Source organism: Palaemon carinicauda, chromosome 24 (assembly GCF_036898095.1).
Source record: "Palaemon carinicauda isolate YSFRI2023 chromosome 24, ASM3689809v2, whole genome shotgun sequence".
Lineage (NCBI taxonomy): Eukaryota > Metazoa > Arthropoda > Malacostraca > Decapoda > Palaemonidae > Palaemon > Palaemon carinicauda.
This window is the reverse complement of record NC_090748.1, coordinates 100,985,622-101,007,653: the sequence shown is the minus strand read 5'-3', so window position 1 is coordinate 101,007,653 and position 22,032 is coordinate 100,985,622. Positions and strand designations below refer to the sequence as shown.

Genomic DNA, 22,032 nt, shown 5'->3' with positions numbered 1-22,032 from the left:
CCATTATGCGAAGCAGAGGGTTCGAGGTCAGGACGTGTTTTGCCCTTGGCCGCGCTCCTAGTTTCTTAGATGATCCCTCGCAAGAGAAAGCTGCAGAACGATGACGAGAGGGAGCACTCTTCTTAGGATTGTGCCAAGAGCCCTTATAGTCTCGAGGCAAGACGTCTCGAGGAGAGACAGAAGGCGAGGAAGAGCGAGAACGATGATGTCTCTTCCTATATCACCTGTCTCTTCAGCGAGAACATCTAGGAGAAGGCGCGCTAGCTCTCCTTTTCCTCTTCTCTCTCTCTCTCCCTCCTGACCTCCGAAGAGGGCGATAACGAGGAGGAAGCGCTCTTCTTATGTTTGTGACGAGAGTGCTTATAGTCTTGAAGCGAGACATTTCGTGAAGAGATAGAAGGCGAGGAAGAGCGAGAACGATGATGTCTCTTCCTATGTCACCTGTGTCTCAGGCAAAAACGTCTGGGCGAAGGAGAGCGAGGTCTCCTTTTCCTCTTCTCTCTCTCCCTCCTAGCCTACGATGAGGAGGAGGAGGAGGAGGAGGTACTGTGATGTTTGCGCTTGCGACGTTGTAATTTGTAGATGCGCATTGGAGTGCGAAGTAGGCGCCGCAGGAGCTGAAGTTACTATAGTATATCCACTAAAACTTCCGTGGGCGCCGACTGAGTTGATGCGAGGTAAGCGAGGTCCGGAACTCCCAAGAGTTCCAAAACTGAAGGGACCTGAGGCACTACCTTGCCCGCGAGAAACTGGTTCCAAACTTCATCCGAAGGAGAACCAGGAAGTCCAAGGGCAAGCCATACCGCTCGCACATGATCTTTGACGGCGATCCTGGAAGTAAAGAGTCCTTCTAGGACTTCCTATTCTACCTCTCTCAAACTTTTCCCACTGAGAGGACGACCACTTCTACATACATGGCAGGGGGAGCCATCAGAACACCTATGACCTCTGTACCCAGGGCATAGGGAAAGAAGATCCACTTCCAGCGGTGACATAAGGGTGCCCAGAACACTTCCTCATAAGAGAGGACATCACATCTAACAAAGAAAAAGACAAAAGGATTAATCAAAAATCCAAAAAAGAAAAGCTAGTCTGCCAGACAAATAAAAGGAGGAGCAGCGGTGTTACCACTGTGATGGCTAGAATTCGATTGAAGGTAAACAGCAGCTAACGACTGGCGGTCCCCCCCACCACTAACAGGTGGGTAACTACCTCCCCGGTCGTTAACAACCTTGTTAAGGTTTTTCTGCCGTATTTTCCAGCTCGCGCTAGAATATCTCCTATAGTAAAGAATAAGGGTTTGTATCAAGTGTAGGAACAATTAATTGTTTAATAATCAAATAACAAATTAGCTTAAAGGAGGGAAAGAGCGGAAAGGTCCACACTCTACCGAGCCAAAAGCAAAGTGGGAGCTCAGCCCAAAAGTGAGTGAGGGGGTTAGCCAGTTAACCCCAACCCCTCCCGCTAACTAGCAGTTAGGTAGTTATTATTATTATTATTACTATGCATTATTATTACTATCATTATTAGTCAAGCTACAACCCTAGTTGGAAAAGCAAGATGCTATAAGCCCTAGGGCTCCAACAGGAAGAAATAGCCCAGTGAGGAAAGGAAATAAGGAAATAAATAAACGATATGAAAAATAATAAACAATTAAAATAAAATATTTTAAAAACAGTAACAACATTAAAATAGATATTTCATATATAAACTATAAAAAGACTTATGTCAGGCTGTTCAACATAAAAACATTTGCTGCAAGTTTGAACTTTCAATTCAACTACCCAAAACTAGGAAAATCATTCCACAATATGGTCACAACTAGAATAAAATTTCTAGAATACTGCGCAGTACTGAGCCTAATGATGGAGAAGGCCTGAATATTAGAACTAACTGCATACCTTGTATCATGAACAGGGTGGAACTGTCCGGGAAGATCTGAATGTAAAGGACGATCAGAATTATGGAAAATCTTATGCAACATGCATAACAAACTAGGCTAATTGAACAACTGTGCCAGAGATTAATATCGAGATCAGGAATAAGAAATTTAATAGACCATAAGTTCTTGTCCAGCAAATTAAGATGAATCAGCACCTGAAGACCAGTCAGAACAATATCCCTCGCTAAAATCTTATGGCTCATCTTTCAGCTACGCCGAAAGTAATATCCCCTATAAATAGCAAGGGTTTGTATAGAGTGACAAAACAAACAAGCATTTGGGGCTGGATTAAACAAATATAGAATATATTGTACCATGTAATGTACCATACATAAATTTCAGATAACTTACCATCAACAATGAAGCATTTCTTCAAAATGCCGTTCTGCTGATGAAACAATGGACTGCGAGCCAAATTAATCTGAAGATCTGACAACTCAGTATTGCAGGGTAACGAAATAACTTCTTCAAGTAAACTAGAAATAGGAATCCCATCAAGAATGGAGTACTTTTTCTTCTTAAAATGAACTGCGATGATGGACTCTGACTTTACAACCGAGACATAATCTTTGTAATATCTGACGGGGAACTCCAAATTCTTTAAACTGCTTAACCATGAACAATGGGACGTATACAAACTTATATTTTCAACTACACCATTAGCTGTCAATTTCCACTTGCCAATCATTATGTTCTCCATTGGAAACTTTTTATATTTAATCTTGCCTCTACAAGGTTTGATGGAATTCAGAATTTTCTGCTTAACTTTTGAATTGGGAATATGATCAGGATTACATGAAGGAATAGTCCCGGAGGGTGACTTCGAAGAGGAGATAGATGTTGGACTGACTGAGTCTACAGATGATGGGACTGATTCCAATTTTTCATCTTCCTGAACATCCACTTCTCTCTGGACCTCATCACTGCCACTGACATCTGCACTTGAACTGTTTTCAAAATTTCCTATCCCACTATTTGACTGAGAGCTTTCTATATGCGGTTCTTTGTTTGTGCATATACTCGACCCCTCACTAGTTACTTCTCTCTGGACTTCATCACTGCCACTGACATCTGCACTTGAACTGTTTTCAAAATTTCCTTCCCCACTATCTGACTGAGAGCTTTCTATATGCAGTTCTTTGTTTGTGCATATACTCGACCCCTCACTAGTTACTTCTCTCTGGACTTCATCACTGCCACTGACATCTGCACTTGAACTGTTTTCTAAATTTCCTTCCCCACTATTTGACTGAGAGCTTTCTATATGCGGTTCTTTGTTTGTGCATATACTCGTCCCCTCACTAGTTACTTCTGTCTGGACCTCATCACTGCCACTGACATCTGCACTTGAACTGTTTTCAAAATCTCCTTCCCCGCTATTTGACTGAGAGTTTTCTATATGCGGTTCTTTGTTTGTGCATATACTCGTCCCCTCACTAGTCTCAATTTGTTTGGTATTTAAAACTGTTTTCTGCAGAGGTTTATCGCGAGTAGCTTCCGTAAAAGGACGATTAAAATTTTGATTAGCGTCACTAACCATTAACTCCCCATTATTCTTTTGCTTTAAAATATTGCTTGAAGAGTCAGCTTGCAAAATATGATCTTGGGAAATGCAGTGATTACCAGTATTCGGAGCAAGGGATTCGGACATGCCCAACGGGATGCGATTCTCCTGTTCTGCCTTGTCTGGAAACGGCTTATCAGTACATTGATGATCTTGGTTTCCAGCACTTATTGGTCCCGTTTGCATTTTCTTGGAGCAAAACAATCGGTTCCCCAAAAAACATTCAGTGGCTCACTCATAATATGATGTAAAAACCAGCAAAATTTCAAGATTTGCTTGTGCACTCTACACTGAACTGCATGATCTACAAATCAAGCGTAATCATAGACACTAACAGACAGACCAGAATTCTCACTTTCATTAGATTATCTACCTTTCTATAATCAACGCCATAACAATACACATTTCATTCGATGCTCTCATCATTACACTCTTCAGTTGTTTTCCTAACATATTTCTTTCACATTATGCTGATGAATTCAATATGCAGCAATGCATTTTTTACTCATCATATCTCAGACAAACTTCAGCTCTTTGCAATACTGTAGTACCTCACTTGAAAAATAAGGCTTTTGGTGGAGATGCTCTCTTGAAATCTCCCATACCAGGCACCTGAAATAATCACAAATATTATTAGTATAATTATGAATAAGGAATAGAATCATTATAATGACATACAGTACTATATAAAGAAAGAAAAAAAATACAAGCTCATCTTTATGTCAATTACAGTGCAGTACTGTATAGTATATGATTCTCATATGATGCAACTCAAATTTAAATCTGTTCATGTCCTCCTATGATTTACATCTGTAGTCTGAGATTATGCAGCAAATTCAGTATGTTAGGAAAATTTTTATCTAATACCCAGAACATCTTTTTTTTCATCCATTTAAAACATTTTCATGGTTCTATTTACATATATAATATTGTATCTGGCATCACATTAGAAATCACAAATTCTTAAGGTAAATTGTATTGTTCCTATAGAATACCAACCAAATTTCTTGAACAGCCATTAAAACTCAACAAGGTAATTACAACGACTAGCGAGAGGTGGGGAAGACCCACCCGCCCATCAGTCTGCAGGACTAGCCCTTTCAATCGATAGGCTTGGGACTTGCTGGGTGGTTCATGCCTGAAGTGGATCTTTAAGGATTAAGGTTCATATACCGAGGAAAAATTACAAATTTGGAAATCATTTGTATTTTTCCTAACAATACAAACCTGAGTTCTTTGCACAGGAGATAGTAAATAGCAAATGCTGGAACACAGTGCACAGGAAGATGCTGGTGCGCAGTTTCCGGTGAATGTACAGAAGACCGCTGGCACGCAGGAAATTACTGAGCAGGAGAGCGCTGGCGAGAAGGCAAGCACTGGTGCGCAGGTGAGTGCTGGTGCATTGGCGAGCACTGGATATGTGAGCGCAAGTGCGCAGGACAGCGCTGGCGCGCCAGAGAGCGTTAGCCTACAGTAAGGCATTGTGCAGGGTGTTGCGCAGTCTGTTTAGAATGCGCAGGAGAGCGCGGGCGCGTAGGAGAGCATTGGCGTGCAGGATATTGCACAGTCTCCTTAGAATGAACAGGAGAGCACAGGCCCGCTTGTGCCCAGGAGAGCGCTGTCGTGTAGGAAAGCGTTGGCGAGCCGGAGACCGAAGTTCTGCAGGAGGGCGCTGTGCTTTTGGTGAACGCTGAGCCCTGACAAGCTCGAGCTAGAGAGTGCAGTTGTGCTGGTGAGCGTAGGTTGGTTGGTGAGCACTGTTGAGCTGGTAAATACTGCTCCCTGGTACGGCAATGCTGCGCTGGAGAGTGTTGGAGAACAGGAAATCTCTGGGGCATTGGAGAGCGCTGAGGACGAGCAAGAAAAGGCTGTAAAGCTAGCAACCGCTGAAGCGCTGTAGAGTGCTGACGAGCTGGAGAGCGTGAAGGAACAGGCTGGCGCTGCCGAGATGTTGGCAAGCGCTGGTGCACTGCAAGACGCCTCCGCGCTGGAGAGTGTTGGCGCGCAGCTGCACGCTTAAGTAGAGCCTCAAGAGGCTGTACCACAGACAGGAACGGCGACGGCAGGTCGGCTGGTAGGACGACCAGGAACCGGGATGTGCCCTTTGGATGGGTGAACATACACTGATGGAGATTGCGAACGATCCGCAGACTGATGGAGATTGCAAACGATCCGCAGAAGAGTACAGGACCGAAGTCCGAGGACTAGCTGCAGCGTCGTCAGGAGATGGTCCAGGAACGGGCCTCAAGGATGGAAGAGGAGGGTCCTCTGCGGGGGAAGGCTACGCTGCTGAAGAACCAAAGAGGCGTCTCTTCACCGAAGGTGAAGGCGTACTTCTAAGGAGAAGGGATGATGCCCCTGGGGGCCGGTAGATCAGCAAACTGACCTCCAGCAGTAGCATTCCTCCGAAGAGAAGTCTCTATAAGTGGCCCCTCTCGCGAACAAGAGAGGTGATCACTTCACAGGAGAGACTTGCCTAAGAGTATGCTTAGCCCCCGAAGGAAGACTCAGCAAGGGGGAGCGCAGTCTAGGCGAAGACACCAACAGCAGTCGGAGTCGATGAAGTGATGAAGATGTAGGGAAGTTTTTCCTTGGAAGGGAAAAACAACCCCAAACATGGGGAGGAAGACTCTCCCTTATAGGGGAAAGTAGTCCAACCCCTGGAGATGAACCTCCTCGCAGCACTCCAAGATGATCTGCCAAGAGCGATACCTGTAGAAGCTTATCCAGAGTTAGTTCCTCGAAGATGAAGTGCTGATCAGGAGCTGCTATGGACGTACTTCTAAGGAGAAGGGATGACGCCCTCTGGGGGCCAGCAGTGAAAGCAGATTCCCCAGGCATGAACGGAACAGCTCTACTTTGTCGGCTTTCTTAGTCGAATAAAGAAGAACTGCATCGCTAATTGAGGTAAAATGAAATAAACTTTGTAACAAAAAACTCCCTTAGGAGGAACATCTAATCCGCGATGGGAAAGGAGATCACCAAGGGAACAAACAGAAAAGAAGAACTGCGCACTCCCTTCCCCAGTCGACATTGACGGGAGAAGGAGAGCGGAGGGTAACTGTAATGAAACCAGAATTACAACTATTTAAATCAGATAAAAATATTCACTAATCAGAAGAACCACTGATCCTCCGACGGGAAGTGTTCCCTGCGGTGAAGAAGCTGAAAAGTTAAATTACAAACAATTATAATTTCACTTAAAATTAAGAAAAAGAATCTGATGCACAACCTAACCTGCGAATGGGAAAGGTGCTCCCCCGTTAGTACTGCATACTGTTGGAAGTCCAGGAAAGGTGACGGTCTTGAGAAGAGAAGGACCGAAGTCAAGCTCTGAAAGGCCACACTCCCTTCCCTCAGTAATCCATATGTTTCCTGTGGGAGAGGGAAAGGCGATGACAACAGTTGAACGGGTAGGGTCCAAACGATGACGATTCCCCTGCGGCGGTGGCCGAGTCAACGACAAGTTATCCGACGATGGGAAGACCAATGGACAACAAGGGGGAGAGGTCAGAAGGGAAGGTTCCTTAGCCTTGTGCAAGTGTCTTGAGAACCTGCCATATACGTTATCACACGCACAATAAACACTGAAAAGGAAACTTACAACATATCCCTATATATATATATACATAAACATTAAGAATGTTTTCATATATATATAATATATTTAAGAAAAAATTAAGTCAAAAGACAAAAATTAATGGCAGTCCAAAATAGGAGAGGAGGAAAAGCGGTAACAACCGGTTTCCATCCATGCCAAAAGTAAAGTGAGCTAAATCACAGATGTGTGAGTAGGAGTGGTAGCAAACTAACCACCCCTACCGCCCCCTCACTAACTAGCGCGATGGGTAGTTAACCCTTACTAAAATTCTAATGGCTCGTCCTTTCAGTTTCACCAAGAGTAATACCCCTAATAAATGGCGTAGGTTTACATTCCAGTTAAGGAAAAAAAGTAAAAGATTAATGACAGTCCAAAAATGGCAAGGAGGAAGAGCGGTGACAACCACTCTCAATCCGAGCCAAAAGTAAAGTGAGCTCAATCACAGGTGTGTGAATGGGAGGGATAGCAAGCTATCCTCCCTACCCCCTGCTACCTAGTGGGATCGGTAGTAAACCGTCACTAAATCTTAATGGCTCGTCCTTTCAGCTTCGCCGAAAGTAATACCCTTATTAAATATTGTTAATTTGTATTCCAGTTACGGAACAAATTGCTTTCAAGGAACCCGATTGAGGAGTAAACACAAGGTTACAACTTGTCTTAGGTTAAGCTAAGGCGATAAAAGTCTAGGGGGGAGTCACAGGGAGGTGTGGCACATCCCCTCTGGTAGGAATGGATTCTAATCCTGGGTTAGTTTGGTGGGAAGCCTTAGGTTAGGTCATAACCTTGTGTTTAATTCTATTATAGAATATGCTTTTTCAGTTGTAACCGCTAACATTTTATAGCAGCCTATAACTTGAAAAATGACAAATTCGAAGATAATTTGTATTTTTCCTAACCATACAAACCTTAGCTATTTACAAAGGGTTACCTTTTAGCGTAGCTGAAATGGCAAGCCATTAGAATTTAACGAGGGTGTATTACCCCCGCGCTAGTTAGCGGGGGGGTAGGGGAGTGGTAGCTAGCTACCCCTCCTCCCCCTCACACACAGGTGAATACTCACTTTCACTTAGAGGTAGGACTTGTCTTGGGGGACAGGGCTGGCGGGCAAATATGTGTAAATAGTTAAGGTTTGTATGGTTAGGAAAAATACAAATTATCTTCGAATGTCATTTGTTCCGTAACCGGAATACAAACCACGCTATTTACAAAGGGTGACTTACCCCTTAGGAAGGGTGGAAAGTCCCCAGCCATACTGGCTTTGGCTTTACCCGGGGACTCAGAATCCGAGTGAGTCGCACTCGAGAAAAGGAGCCCCTGCACCTCACAAGTTCCTTGCTCCGCAAGGAACCATGTGGCCTACGTAAGCTTGTGTGTGAAGGAAGAAGTGTGACCGTACTAGGCAGTTGACCTGGAGTTCCAGAAGGAACTCTGGGTTAGGACGCTCCCAATAACACCTCGTCAGGGTATGGGGGACGCGACAGTATTGACTCAATACTCGGAACACAAGGAAGCATGATTTACCTGCAGAGGTTCGAGGTCAGCTATGCAGAGACCAGGATGCTGCTTCCCCGTAGAGGGGATGATGAAGAAAGAAGTAAGGGCCAGACATACTTCTTTCGTTCATGCAGACTAAAACCTGATAACAATGCCCTCAACCTTCTGCTACCTGTCCAAAAAGGAGCCTGAGGTTAGACCAGCTGTTGTGTAGCCACCACAGAGCGATAGAAAACGTATCGAGACTCCTGTGGGTCACGCCCTGCAGGAAGCGGGCTGCGAAGGTCATTAGACGCTTCCAGACTCCAGCTTGTAGCACCTGCGACACAGAGTAGTATTACTCGAAGACGAAGGACGTTGCGATGTATCCAGCATCGTGCTGTAGGGCGACGTGACGGGGGAGGGTCTGGAGACAGGTCGAGATGAATGTCCTTGAGTCCGGGCTGAAGAGGTATACTGGTGACTCTCCCCCCATGTCCTCCTTGTGCTCCCAAATCGGCTGCAACTGAGGACAAACTGCAGCTGTTCCCAGCGCTAACCTCTCGATTCCTTTACTGGCAAGAAAGAGAAGGTCTTGGGACATCAGACACAGAATGGAGACTCGAAATCTTGAATGAATCAGACCGAAGGGCCGGGACCCTCAGATTCTGAGTCTAGCCAACAACTCAGGAGCGAGCCTGAATGTTGCCTTCCCCTCTTCCTTAGAAAGGGGGGAGTAGTAAGAGACCAAGAAGATTGCTTACACACTGGCCGTGGCCAGAGTGAGCAGAAGACCCAAGGCGGAATACAATCCGAGGCCTGTCGTAAAAGGGTCTTGAGAAGGTCTCTTAAAGGACTAAAAGTCCGAGCCATGCTCCAAGTTGGAGGTCTTCCTCCGACTAGGGCAGGGACGATCTTAGCTTCGCATGAGCGAGGATAGATCCAGCGGGCAGGAAAAAGTTATTCCTTTAAGCCTGAAGGTCAGGGAAAGGCTGAGCGACAGGCTTCATTGCCGAGAGCGGAAAGGAGTTTCCTCCCGCCGAAAGGCAATAAGACCGTTATTGCTGGAGAAGAGGCCTCAAGGGAAGAGGTATATCTCCCACGGCATCAACCACCTTAGACTCTTCACTTTGCCTGGGAGACCCCTGTGGATGACTATCGCAGATGACGCGACCTCCGTATCGCGACTGTAGCGGGTTGTCTCTTCTTGAGGAGGAAGCGTAGTGTCTCCAGGCATGAAGCCGAAGCGACGCCCCGGTTCGGGAGAGATGTCGCAGTGTGGTTGCTTGAGTAGTCTGCGCCGTGGGAGAACTCTCCCGGGAGTTCCGTCAGGGGAAGCAGAGGGTCCAGAAACCGTTCTGCGCATAGTCCCAGTGGAGCTCTCCCATTGAAAGGTTGACAGACAACCTGGTCTTGTTGAGACCCATTGTCCACAGACAAAAAGGAGGGAAGACGGACGCAGGCGTCGAAGTTGTCCCACCATCACCGGAATGCATCTTGCCAGAGTCTCGGGGTCTGAAACTGGGGGGAAGAATAGCGGAAGCTTGAGGTTCCAAGCTGTCGCGATCAGGTCCCCCAGACCAGCACTTGCTGGTTACCCAAGGTCAAAGACCCCTAGGTACACTCTCTCTACGAGGCTCTGCTCGGATAGTCTGAGAGAAACATTCCCCTGCCTGGAATGAGAGAGCCGATGGTGGTATTTAGAGAATCTCAATCATCCCGGTATCTCTACTGCAAGATGTGAAGGTGTGAAAATGCGTCCCCTGCTGGTTAGAATGAAGTCAACGCGCAACGGGGCGACTAGGCAGGAGTTGTAGGATCTGAAGAGGGGCCAGACTAAGGCCCCTAAGCCTGCCTGAATGATGGGGAGGTATCCTTCAGGTCTTGACCATAGGCCTGGACCGGAACATGCCCCCCCCCCCCTTTCCTTTGACGAGTCCGAGAACCGCATCAAGAATGTGGGGAAAGGACGAGAATATCCACTACCATCAAGAGGCTCCATAGGTCAACACCCATTGCAGGTCTAATAGTTCCGCTGGTCCCATAGGGCCAGGGAGTCCGGTTAAACATTGCCTGAAGCCACCGGAACTTGGATCGCCCCACATGGAACTTATCCTGAGGCGACCGTTCGGACTATAGACGGGTCAATGAGGAAAGGAGAACTAGGAAACGTTCCAAGGTAGGGCTGAAAGCTCTGCTTGACTGAGAACAGGTACTGCGACTCTCCTCAGTCTTGCCACAGTCAACCGAAAGGAAGGCTCGGAGGATGTGGTAACAGAATCTGGTGTCCCCAGGTGGTCACCCATCCAAGTACCGACGTTGTTTAACCTCGCTGGACGGACGAGAAGCGGGGTTTCCAACGTGGTAAGGCCGTTGACTCAATATCTTGGCCAGATACTCCAGATGTTGAGGCAGAGGAAGAGAAGGCTCCAAGCAAAATACCATGAGCCCACACTCATGGTAAGCATCCGGAAGCTTGTCCCGGCGCTGAAGAAGGTCGAAACCCGAGCCTACCGGAGTTGACCAGCCCTCCAAACAGTAGAGGAGACGGAAGCCTGCACCTGAGCGGCCAAGAGGAAGGCAGGGAGAGTTCTCTGGGGAAACAAACCTGCTATGCCACGGCGGGATAGCCACACTGCATCATAAGCAGGAATACTTGCAGTCTAGGCTGAATTCGACGAGCACCCTGGAAGATGGATGGAATGGAAACTGAAAGTACCCGTCCTTCCGATCCAGGGTTTAAGGAGTCCTGTCGCCTCGTTACCAGTCTGATCGATTCTGCTGGTCTACGCTGGCCGAAGTTTGTTCGACAAACTTGATCAGGGCTGAGAGGTCGACTATGGACATCCCCTCTCAGATCCTTCCTTACAAGAAAGGATCGACTGAGGGGGCCGGGGGTGAAGCCGTCGATGATCCTAAGGAAGACCTTCGCCTAAGGTATGGATCATTCTGCCCAACCGGGCAACTCTGCTGACGCAATGGCATAGAGGTTCAGAGACACTGAATTCGCTGACAGAGACGGCAGGCGCGATATCCTTGGCTAATCACAGAGATTGTGCGGGAATGGGCATCGGGAAGCTGTCATTCGGATGAGTAACCTTAAGCATCCTCCCAGCGAAAAACATGCAATCCTAGAGTTCGTGAACTCCTTTTAGGACTATGCCCCCCCGGGGGAGTCTCCCGTGCCATCTGTTCCTGACAGGAGGAAACTGCAATTGGACACCTTGTCCCAGTTGTCGTAGCCGATAACTTAGGCCGACGTGGTTGAAAGAAAAGGGCGCTGGAGCCCTGCAGAGTCTGGAAGAAAGCGCCTTGGAGGAGTGAAACCGGAAGTCGATTTACTCCGCACAGCAGCTGTCTAAGTCTCTGTCCTTGGGCACAAACAAACTCTTCTCAAGGATGGAAGGGTGTCTGAGGTCGTCGACCTCCACAGATGAGACACCCGAAGGAAGCCCTCAGTCAGCGCGTCCAGATGGTACAACATCGAGCTTGTCCGCAAGTTAGATACTTAACGACGAAAGGCCAAGGTGCCTGAGCTCGAGAGGAGGAAAGTACCCTTGATCTTCCTGTAGCTTCCTTGAACCAAACCTCGGGCCGTAACCGAGGAGGGAAAGAACCTGGTAAGCTCCCAGAGGAGGAGGTAAGCAGTCACCCCTTGTCCGATGGAGAAATCTCGAACGGAAAGCCCCCCCCCGCCAAAAATCCTTCCAGGGAATGACGGGGAAGGGCTAACCCAGGCTCAGGAATAGAGGAGTGTTGCTCAGATCTCCCTTAAGTTTCTCCTATTATTGCAAGTGCCATGCTCTGTGTTTACGGGGTGAGGCCGTGTTCTGGAAATACGCTCCAGAAGAACTCGCCAGGCTGGTCATGCTGCGAAAACCCCATTGGGAATCGTGGTCGCAATTGCCCTGGAGCTCGCGCGACGGAAATTCCTGGTGGTCGGCGAGCGATAACCCATAGACGAGCAATGGATACTGCAAGAAATAAGCCGACATTTGTGCGAAGAATCACCATCCGTCCGCGCGATGGAAAAAAACCGTTGGTTCGCGCGTGGGCGAACATTGGAGAGCATGAGCGTAGACGTGCAGGCACGTGGGCGTGTGGTCGCACAGTTGCACGGGCGAGTGGTCGCGCGATTGCACGGGCGAGCGGTCGCGCGGTTGCACGGGCGAGCGGTCGCGCGGGCGCGCAGGCGAGCGGTCGTGAGGGTGGGTAGGTGGATGAGAGCGAGTCCGAGGCGGCGAACGCAAGCGTTAGCGCGATGGCGAGGAGGACTGCTGGCGATATGGATCAACAAGCGATCGGTGGTGAGCTGGTGAGCGCTAACACGCAGGTTGGCGATGGCGCGTTGTGTTATGCAGACGCGATGGTCGAGCAGTATGCGCAGGTGAGCGATCGTGCGTTAGCGAGCAGTATGCGAAGGTGAGCGATCGCGAGCAGTGATCAGCAAGCGCCGGGTCGCGCGATGGTGATCAGTATGCGCAGGGTCGCGTGATGGTGATTAGCATGCCAGGGTCGCGCGATGGCGATCAGCATGCGCAGGTCGGCGGTCGCGCGATGGCGAACAGCATCTGCAGGTGGGCGATTGCGCGATGGCGAACAGCATACGCAGTTGAGGGTCACGCAGTTGAGGGTCGCGCGATGGTGATCAGCATGCGCAGGGTCGCGCGATGGTGATCAGCATGCGCAGGGTCGTGCGATGGTGATCAGCATGCGCAGGGTCGCGCGATGGTGATCAGCATGCGCAGGGTCGCGCGATGGTGATCAGCATCCGCAGGTGTGCGGTCGCGCGATGGTGATCAGCATCCGCAGGTGTGCGGTCGCGCGATGGTGATCAGCATGCGCAGGGTCGCGCGATGGTGATCAGCATGCGCAGGTGTGCGGTCGCGCGATGGCGATCAGCATCCGCAGTTGAGGGTCGCGCGATGGCGATCAGCATCCGCAGTTGAGGGTCGCGCGATGGCGATCAGCATCCGCAGTTGAGGGTCGCGCGATGGCGATCAGCATCCGCAGTTGAGGGTCGTGCGATGGCGATCAGCATCCGCAGTTGAGGGTCGCGCGATGGCGATCAGCATCCGCAGTTGAGGGTCGCGCGATGGCGATCAGCATCCGCAGTTGAGGGTCGCGCGATGGCGATCAGCATGCGCAGGTGAACTAGTAGCTGGCGAACCATGTTCCTTCAGAAGTGTTGGAGAACGTTGGCGTGCCGGCTGTAACACACGTGGGCGATCCGGAGATCGCTGGCGAGCTGATGATCGCTGGCAAGCTGATGATCGCTGACGAGCAGAAGGCTACGCGTGGAAGCCTGCGCAAAGAAGAAGAGTCCTTGACCCCGACCTGAACCGAAGTTCTAGATCGCGAGGGCGAACGTGGGCGCACAAGGCGCGTAACAGGAACCAACAGGAACCGCAGGGATGATCATCTTGAAAGCGCTGACGAGCAGGAGAGCGCTGGTGAGCAGAAGAGCGCCTGTGTGCTCACACTGAGCAGGAGCAGGAGAGAACACAGCAGAAGGGCGCGCAGGGAAACCCTGACACGCAAGGGAAGAACCCCCTTGGGGGCAACCCTTTGCCCCGAAGGGATCGTTGTCCGCCGGGAGACTGATGTCCGTCGGAAGACCGCTGTCCGTCGGGAAGACCGTTGCCCGTCGGAAGACGAGATCAGACTGCTGTCCATCTGCACCAAGGCGGAAGATCGAGAAAAAGGAGTTGTAGGCTGCAAACGGAGATCCAAAAAGGCGCCTCAAGCACCCTTATAGGGAGATGAGAGGCCCTTACGACGAGGCGGACGGTGGGCCTTACGGCGAGGGAGGCCAACAGCAACAGCAACAGAAGAAACCTCCGAAGAGGAGTCTCTATGAGTGTACTCTCTCGCGAACGAAAGAGAAACACTTCGTGGAAGAGACTGGTCACCCAGTGACCTAAAAGGAGCAATCCTCCGTAGAGGAGCTCCTGCAGTTGCCCAGCCCCTTGAGCGAAACTGCAGGTGCGACCGCTCAGCACCAAGAGCATAGTCGCACGAAAAAAAGGCAAGAGAAGAACCCCCCAAAAGGAGAAAAACTCAAGCCTGGACAGGAAAAACTTCCCTCGGAAGGAAACTTATCCGCCCAAGGAGGCAAGCCTCCTGAGTGTTCTAAAATGAACTGGAGAGCTGTCCGTCGTCACGGGAGTACTACCAGTAGAAGGAGACACGCCCCTGACGAAAATACAAGGGGGGAGGCAGCAACAGCCGAATCCCCAGGACTCAACCAGACAGCTCACACCGTTGCTATATTACAAAAACGAACTAGATCGGTAACTGTAAAAAAATAAAACAAATAATATTAGTACACATTCATTCCCCCGGGAAGGCTCCGAAGAGGAATCCCGAGGGAAAGGAACAAGAATTACACAACAGGCATGTGCCCTCACTACCACTTATACTCGCGGAAGGAGAGCTGTAACCAAAACAGAATTATAACAATTATAATTATGTAACTATGTAATTATGTAATTTAAAAATGAATGAACACTAAAGAAAGAACGAAAACCCCGAAAGGAATCGTTCTACAAGCTGAAAAACAAAAAACAACTACAATTAGATTCATAACTAATTGAGACAAACGTACGGCGTAGCAACCCCCCACACGGAAAGGAAGCTAGGCTACAAGGGCGTAGTAACACGTAGTAAAAGGGTGAACGACCTCAAGAGAGAGAGAGAGAGAGAAAGACATAAGTCAAACTCGATCGCCACCCATAAAATTACGCCGTGGTGGCCTAACTGCCGAGGCCTCCACGTAGATATCGTACACTACACACACAAATCTGAAAAGGAAACTTACTTATTTCTATACTCAAATATATATACAAACATGAAAACATGTTTACATATATATTGAGTAAATGAAAAGTAAGCGATTAAGTAAAGACAAAACAAACAAACAATGGCTGCCAAGAGAGGACCAAGACAGAGACGTCTGTCACAGTCCGAGCCAAAAGTGAAAGTGAGTATTTACCTGTGTGTGAGGGGGAGGAGGGGTAGCTAGCTACCACTCCCCTACCCCCCGCTAACTAGCGCGGGGGTAATACACCCTCATTAAATTCTAATGGCTCGCCATTTCAGCTACGCTAAAAGGTAACCCTTTGTAAATAGCGTGGTTTGTATTCCGGTTACGGAACAAATACGGATTTCCGCCAAAACTTTTCATCAGAATCATTCAATTCACCTCCAGGAACACCTTGTATTCTTCACAGGTCAACTTGTTTTCTTCATTAAAGATATTGTACTATAGTATAATTTTTCTGCTTCTCGATGCCCAAGATTTGTGGTATCCTAATCTGCTATTCCTTCATCAAGATAAAATTCCCCATGGTGTCTCTCCCTCATCTGTCCGCCTGCTAAAGTGGCACTAGTACTTTTAATATGTCATTAGAAACTTTGGTTAACATATAATACTGTACTTTAATTACTAAAGTACACTCCGGCTCACTATTCTATCTTTTTCTCTTCCTCTTGTAATTTTGAAGTTTTCATATGAATTATTTATCTTAATGTTACTATTATTCTTAAACTTCTGTTGTAGTTAATTTCCTCACTGGGCTATTTTCCCTGTTGGAGCTTTTGGGCTTATAGCATCCTGCTTTCCCAACTTGGGTTGCAGTTTAGCAAGTAATAATAATAATAATAATAATAATAATAATAATAATAATAATAATAATAATAACGAAACTGGAATTCGCTATAAGAAATAGAAGAGTGTTGGCTAGTTTTGCATTTTTCTCTATATGTTTAATGGGGGTTGGGTATAATAACTTGCGTATCGGTCGATTAAAAGGTGGTCTATCTCTCACTTTAACTCCATTTTTTTTACATTTGGGAGATTTGATGGCGAGTTAATGCGCATGCATTGCTTGCACTCTCGTTTGCCAGCTGTTCTTTTTTTTGTACAACGTAATCATTACCTGGCTATTTTAACCAATTGCGAGCTTCCGACTATTTATGCATAAGTTCCCAGACGTTATTCTATAACAGCCATTTCTTTTTCACATGCCCCTTCAGTTTCAGCTTCACCACCAACACAAAGAAGTCTCCGAGGGTGACATACAATGTATTTTGAAATATGATGTAATTTCATTTTTGTCGGAGATTGATTATGACAAAAACACATTCTGTTCAGTGTATAGGTATTGTTGCTCATGTGAAAGTAAATATCAACTCCAAAATAATGACCCAAGAGGCTTGCGAGCGCACCTCAACATGCACTGCTTACCAGAACATAGGAACAGCGATGTTTTGTTAATTTTTGGGGGGTGTATGTATGATATCGGCCCCCTGTATGTATTATTGCGGCTAACTTAGAATACGGCAGTGTAAAGGGGGTCGCAGGAGGGCCTTAGCCCCTCCCCGTTAGGTAAGTGGGTAAGGACATGGCTTGTAGGTTAGGTTAGGGGGGAAAACTTAGGTTAGTTGATGTCCATCTTCAATTCATGCAAGAGGAACTGGCCGTTGATATACAAAGGCTCTATTTCGTGAGCACAGCCAGCCACGACGGAGCATAAACCTTCAGAAGAACCTGAAGTGACTCTTAGATAATTATGATACTTTCATTTTCAGCCACTTACATGAACCGTAAATTTTTCCAACTGCTCGTTTATGGCATTTCATCACCCAAAAAAGACCAAGGGAGCCTTTGTACATCAGCAGCCAGTTCCTCTCACGTTCATTAAAAATGGACATCATCTAACCTAAACTTTCCCCCCTAACCTAACCTACAAGCCGTGTCCTTACCTAACGAGGGGGAGTAACATCCCTCTTGCAACCCCCCTTACACTACCATATTCTAAGTTAGACATAATGATACATACAGGTGGCCGCTATCATAAATGCACCCCAAACCAAGTTTCCCACTGGGTTCCCCCATAATTGTCTTTATCTAAGGGGGTCATTATTATTATTATCATTAATTGCTAAGCTACAACCCTAGTTGGAAAAGCAGGATGCTATAAGCCCAGGGCCTCCAACAGGGAAAATAGCCCAGTGAGGAAAGGAAACAGGGAAAAATTAAATTTTTAAGAAGCGTGACAACATTAAAATAAATATTTTCTTTATTAACTATATACACTTGAACAAAACAAGAGGAAATGAAATTATAGAGAATAGTGTATTGACTCCACCCTTAAGCAAGAGAACTCTAACCCAGGACAGTGGAAGACCATGGTACAGAGGCTATGGTACTACCCAAACTTAGAGAACAATGGTTTGATTTTGGAGTGTCCTTCTCCTAAGGATAATCATGGTCAGAAATACATTAAACACAAGTAAGAAAAATCTATGCTTCATGTATTTAGCTAGAAATTAAAGAATATATTTATCGAAATTTTACAAATTGTGGAATTCGAAAGTAACCGGAAATGCGATTTCTGGGATAAGCAATGAGGAACCAGTTAGGGGAGGAGAACCAACCAACTAAGCACAAATATAAGTAAGTTGATACATTTTGGAATCTCTTTGTTACTCCAATTTGGTCATTTAAGGTTAAATTTTGGCTGAGGGTAAATTTTCTTGATTATTGGGATCTACTACGTAAAAGGCTTGCTGTGCAAACTACATTCCGACTGAAGGGTTATCTTGATATCCTGTCAAAGACTTCAACTTAACTCTTCACATATACGGTTAATATTATTTCTTTCTGTCTTGAAATACACATTGTAAGGAGAGTATTTACTTAGCATATACATCATTCCATTGGAATGAAGAAAATACAACGAGTAAACTTACCCGCTGTCAAAATATGATTTCTTTCATTGTGGCTAGAAGACACTTTCATTGTTTACAAATACAGTATGCAGTGTTGCCAGATGGGTTAGTCTAAAAAATTCCCAAAACTCACGATAAAATATCTCCAAAACAACCCAGAAAATCTCCATATTAACAAATATATTTTCTTCTGATCCTGTAGGCTTCACTAATATAGAAATTACGGACTTTATTTCATATAAGTGCGAGTAAAATAATTGCAACTATACAAAGGTTTACTCATCTTTGTTACTACTTCATATCCCTAATATAGAAATTACGCACTTTATTTCATATAAGTATAAGAAAACTAATTAAGAAATATATAAGGGTTTACCTATTTCGTCTCTATATAGAGATTTGTAGAGAATATCCCAACCAGACATCCAAATTCCCCAAATCTAGGGATAAATCTTTTTATGTGGCAACACTGACTGTATGGTGAGGCCAGGGTCAGAGATGCGTTCGAGTTTGAAAGAGAAGACTTGCTTTGCCGACTTGCTTTCGATCTTCGTTTTGAAAATATCTTGTCTACTCTTACGTTGTAAAGGATTTCACTTGAGTTTTTTAATTAGAAATACAATGAATATGCAAATTGAATTTATAACTGAATGCGTAGCTATTTTTCTCAATCTACAGTATAATATAAAACATAACACGAATGCTTGCAGTGACGTCATAAAAAATGGCTGCAGCCATCTTACCAGAATAGATTCAATGTCATGGCATGACAGAACCGACAGTATTTATCGTGAAGAAAGTGGAGAGTTGTGTCCAAAAAGTATCATACAATTAGGATTGCTTCACAAGAGCAGAGTTTTTTCCGTACAGAAATATTTCTGCTTGTAAGGAGAAATATTTTCCCACGAGAGGATTTTCCCCGCGAGGCCTCGTATTTCTATAAGCCACTACACTGGAACTGTGTGAATTAGTAGTGCACGCAATTTTTAAATAACTAAAGGGCCACATTGATCACAATTTATTTATAATCCGCATGGATTAATTCAATCAGCTCGTGTAAAGCGTGCCTTACACCCCATGGGAGGTTGTCGCGTGACGCGTACCCTTTTCACACGCACGTGAAGATCTTTATTCTGCCAGTAAAAGTCATATGTCTACTATTAGGAAGCAACCTGCTCATTCAAGTTATTCAAGCATTTCTGAGTGGGTGTAATTGATAATTCATAATTGTTAGAGCTAGGGGCATCACTCGTTTGGGGTCATTGCGTCAGCGTCAATTCGTCATTGCTGGGGGCGGCATTCCTTCTGCGTCAATCTGTCGTTGTGACTTTTATATTGTGCCATTGCACCATTACATCGCTGATGGATACAGTAATCTTAACTAATTGATCTAATTTATGTGAAACATCATTTTACAATTCAATTGATTTTTTATTTATTTTTTATTAATTTTAATAATTTACTAATATGTCTTTAATATTATCTGGGTTACTCAATTAAAAGTAAAATTCAGCCTCATCTAATTTTATTCTATTACACTTATTAGTTACTTAGTTTAGTTAGTTGATTAAATTCATTTTTGTTAGGCTACTGTATCATAATCATAGTATCACAGCAGTACAAACTTAAAGAACAATCTATGAACTATTAGCCTAATAGTGTATAAACTCTATAATAAATGAATTCAATTATTTAAATTAAAGTAGTTAACCCCACCTCTCTCTCTCTCTCTCTCTCTCTCTCTCTCTCTCTCTCTCTCTCTCTCTCTCTCTCTCTCTCTCTCTCTCTCTCTCTCTCTCTCTCTCTCTCTCTCTCCAAATTTAGTTTTTACTAGAAAATGAGAAGTCCCATAAAATACAAACCAAGTAAACAAAACAAAATTAAATTGATTATACAGAAAACTTGTCTTTAAGGGAAAAATGACGCAATATTTTATTTGCGACAATGTATTTGCTTCAATGTCATTGTGTCGCTTTTTTAATTTTAGCAGCATTGTGTTAAGCGTCTATGAAATGATTATTCCGTCATCGACGCAATGGCGCAATAGTACAATTAGTGATGTAAGTACCCAGGACTGATAATTGTTCATATATCGTGCCATATCCTATTTTAAACTAGTTATTATTATTTCTAAAATGCATTCTGAGGTTTTTGAAGGACTATCAACCTTTAAATGAGCTGATCTGGTACTACTACTGTAAAGATTAATTTTAAATTGGGACCATTGGTACCACTTTTCTTCATTATCTTCCTTATTCTTTCATATGTCTTATTAGATTATATCTGATTTTTCTTTACCTTGAAATGAAAGAATTATCAAGAAAAAGTCCTACTTTACAATCAGAGACACTATTCAGAGAGGCTTGAATAACTCGAATAAGCAAGTTGCTAATTGATAATAGGACTTCTACCGGGACAGCTGTGATCTTCCTACATGAGCAAAATGGATACCTGTCATATTACACATTCACGTGGAGTTATAATAGTATGATACTTCTGTGACACAATATACATCCCCTAAGATGGTTTTACAAAGTCACAGGCTTATTTTCTCAGGTGCTAGTACCAGATTCTGGCAAAACTGGTCTGCGGGTCACAGAGGGTTGCGGTGGTGGCTTCAACGGACAGGCCAGGGCTACTACGTCCTTCGGGGAATGGAACAATAGTGGTCTTACATTGTTATCGGATGTTAAATTTATGGCACTGGTCGGGTCCCTACCCAAAACCGGAAGTTCTTGTGTCTGTTCCCTCCTACCTTCACTGAGCCAACACTACCTACTGCTACTCCCAGTCACCCCATCGTACCTCCCTGGCCACTTTCAATTATCACACTAAGAATGATAAATACTACTCCCGCTAGTGCATCAACGGATTTACACCACCAAGACACAATTTGCCAATCTAAGCATCCAATAATAATTCCATCATCATTCCCTTCCATTAGGACATAGTTTCCCCTCTTTGTCAAAGCTACCTCCAACGACCCAGCTAGCTATCACCGACATCATCATGAGGCCTGCATATCAGCTTGGAAGGAATCTGGGGACCGGCATCTAAGATAATAGGAATGATTTTACTCCGCACTGCAGATTATGTAGACTTTTTTTTTTTTTTTTTTTTCTTGGATAGTTACAGCAAACCCTTCTACTGTACTCGTGTTCACGCGTCGTTCTTTCATTTTGCTCCCTAAGCTCTTTTCACTTTTACTTCAGTGTAGCCATTCGATTCCCTTCGCCTCCACCCTGCCAAACCCTATTGCAATTAGGTTCTTTATGGCCTCAGATTCCACAGCAATCGGCTAAATAGCATAAATCTATAAATAAAATCCAATTCAAATAAGGAGGCAAATTCCTCCCTAATTATCTGATTCATTATTCATATATACAGTTTTATGTCACATTATCTTATGGGTGTTAGTGAGATATTTAGATTTAAAGGTAGAGAAGAGACCAGGTTTTACAATCAACGCCGTGGTTACTTAGTTAGTTATGTAAATCGATGAAACACGCAAAATATCTGTTAGTACTGCATGATGCTTTCAGAACTATTAACTGTACTCATGAGGTTTCAGCGTTCCATAATTCTCAAATAATATGAAGATGTGAACAGGAACTTCGAAGTCATCTTGATTTTAAAGGTATCATGATATTTTCACACAGTATTAGTCTATGTTCTAAGAAAGAATCATTATTTTATAGCATGAAGAAATTTATAAAC

The 22,032-nt window shown here is 45.2% G+C and overlaps 1 protein-coding gene across 1 annotated transcript in view; it reads right to left on the bottom strand.

Annotated features, from left to right (window-relative positions):
* Positions 1 to 18,408, bottom strand: part of LOC137618242 (serine-rich adhesin for platelets-like) — a 124,190-nt gene extending 105,782 nt beyond the window's left edge. Inside the window, exons 1-2 of the mRNA XM_068348392.1 lie at positions 18,337 to 18,408; positions 2,294 to 4,118 (exon numbers count right to left, since the gene is read on the bottom strand). Coding sequence (XP_068204493.1) covers positions 2,294 to 3,692 — 1,399 coding nt within the window. The 5' untranslated portion in view covers positions 3,693 to 4,118; positions 18,337 to 18,408. The remainder of the gene's footprint in view (positions 1 to 2,293; positions 4,119 to 18,336) is intronic.
* Between the last annotated feature and the right edge of the window lie 3,624 nt (positions 18,409 to 22,032).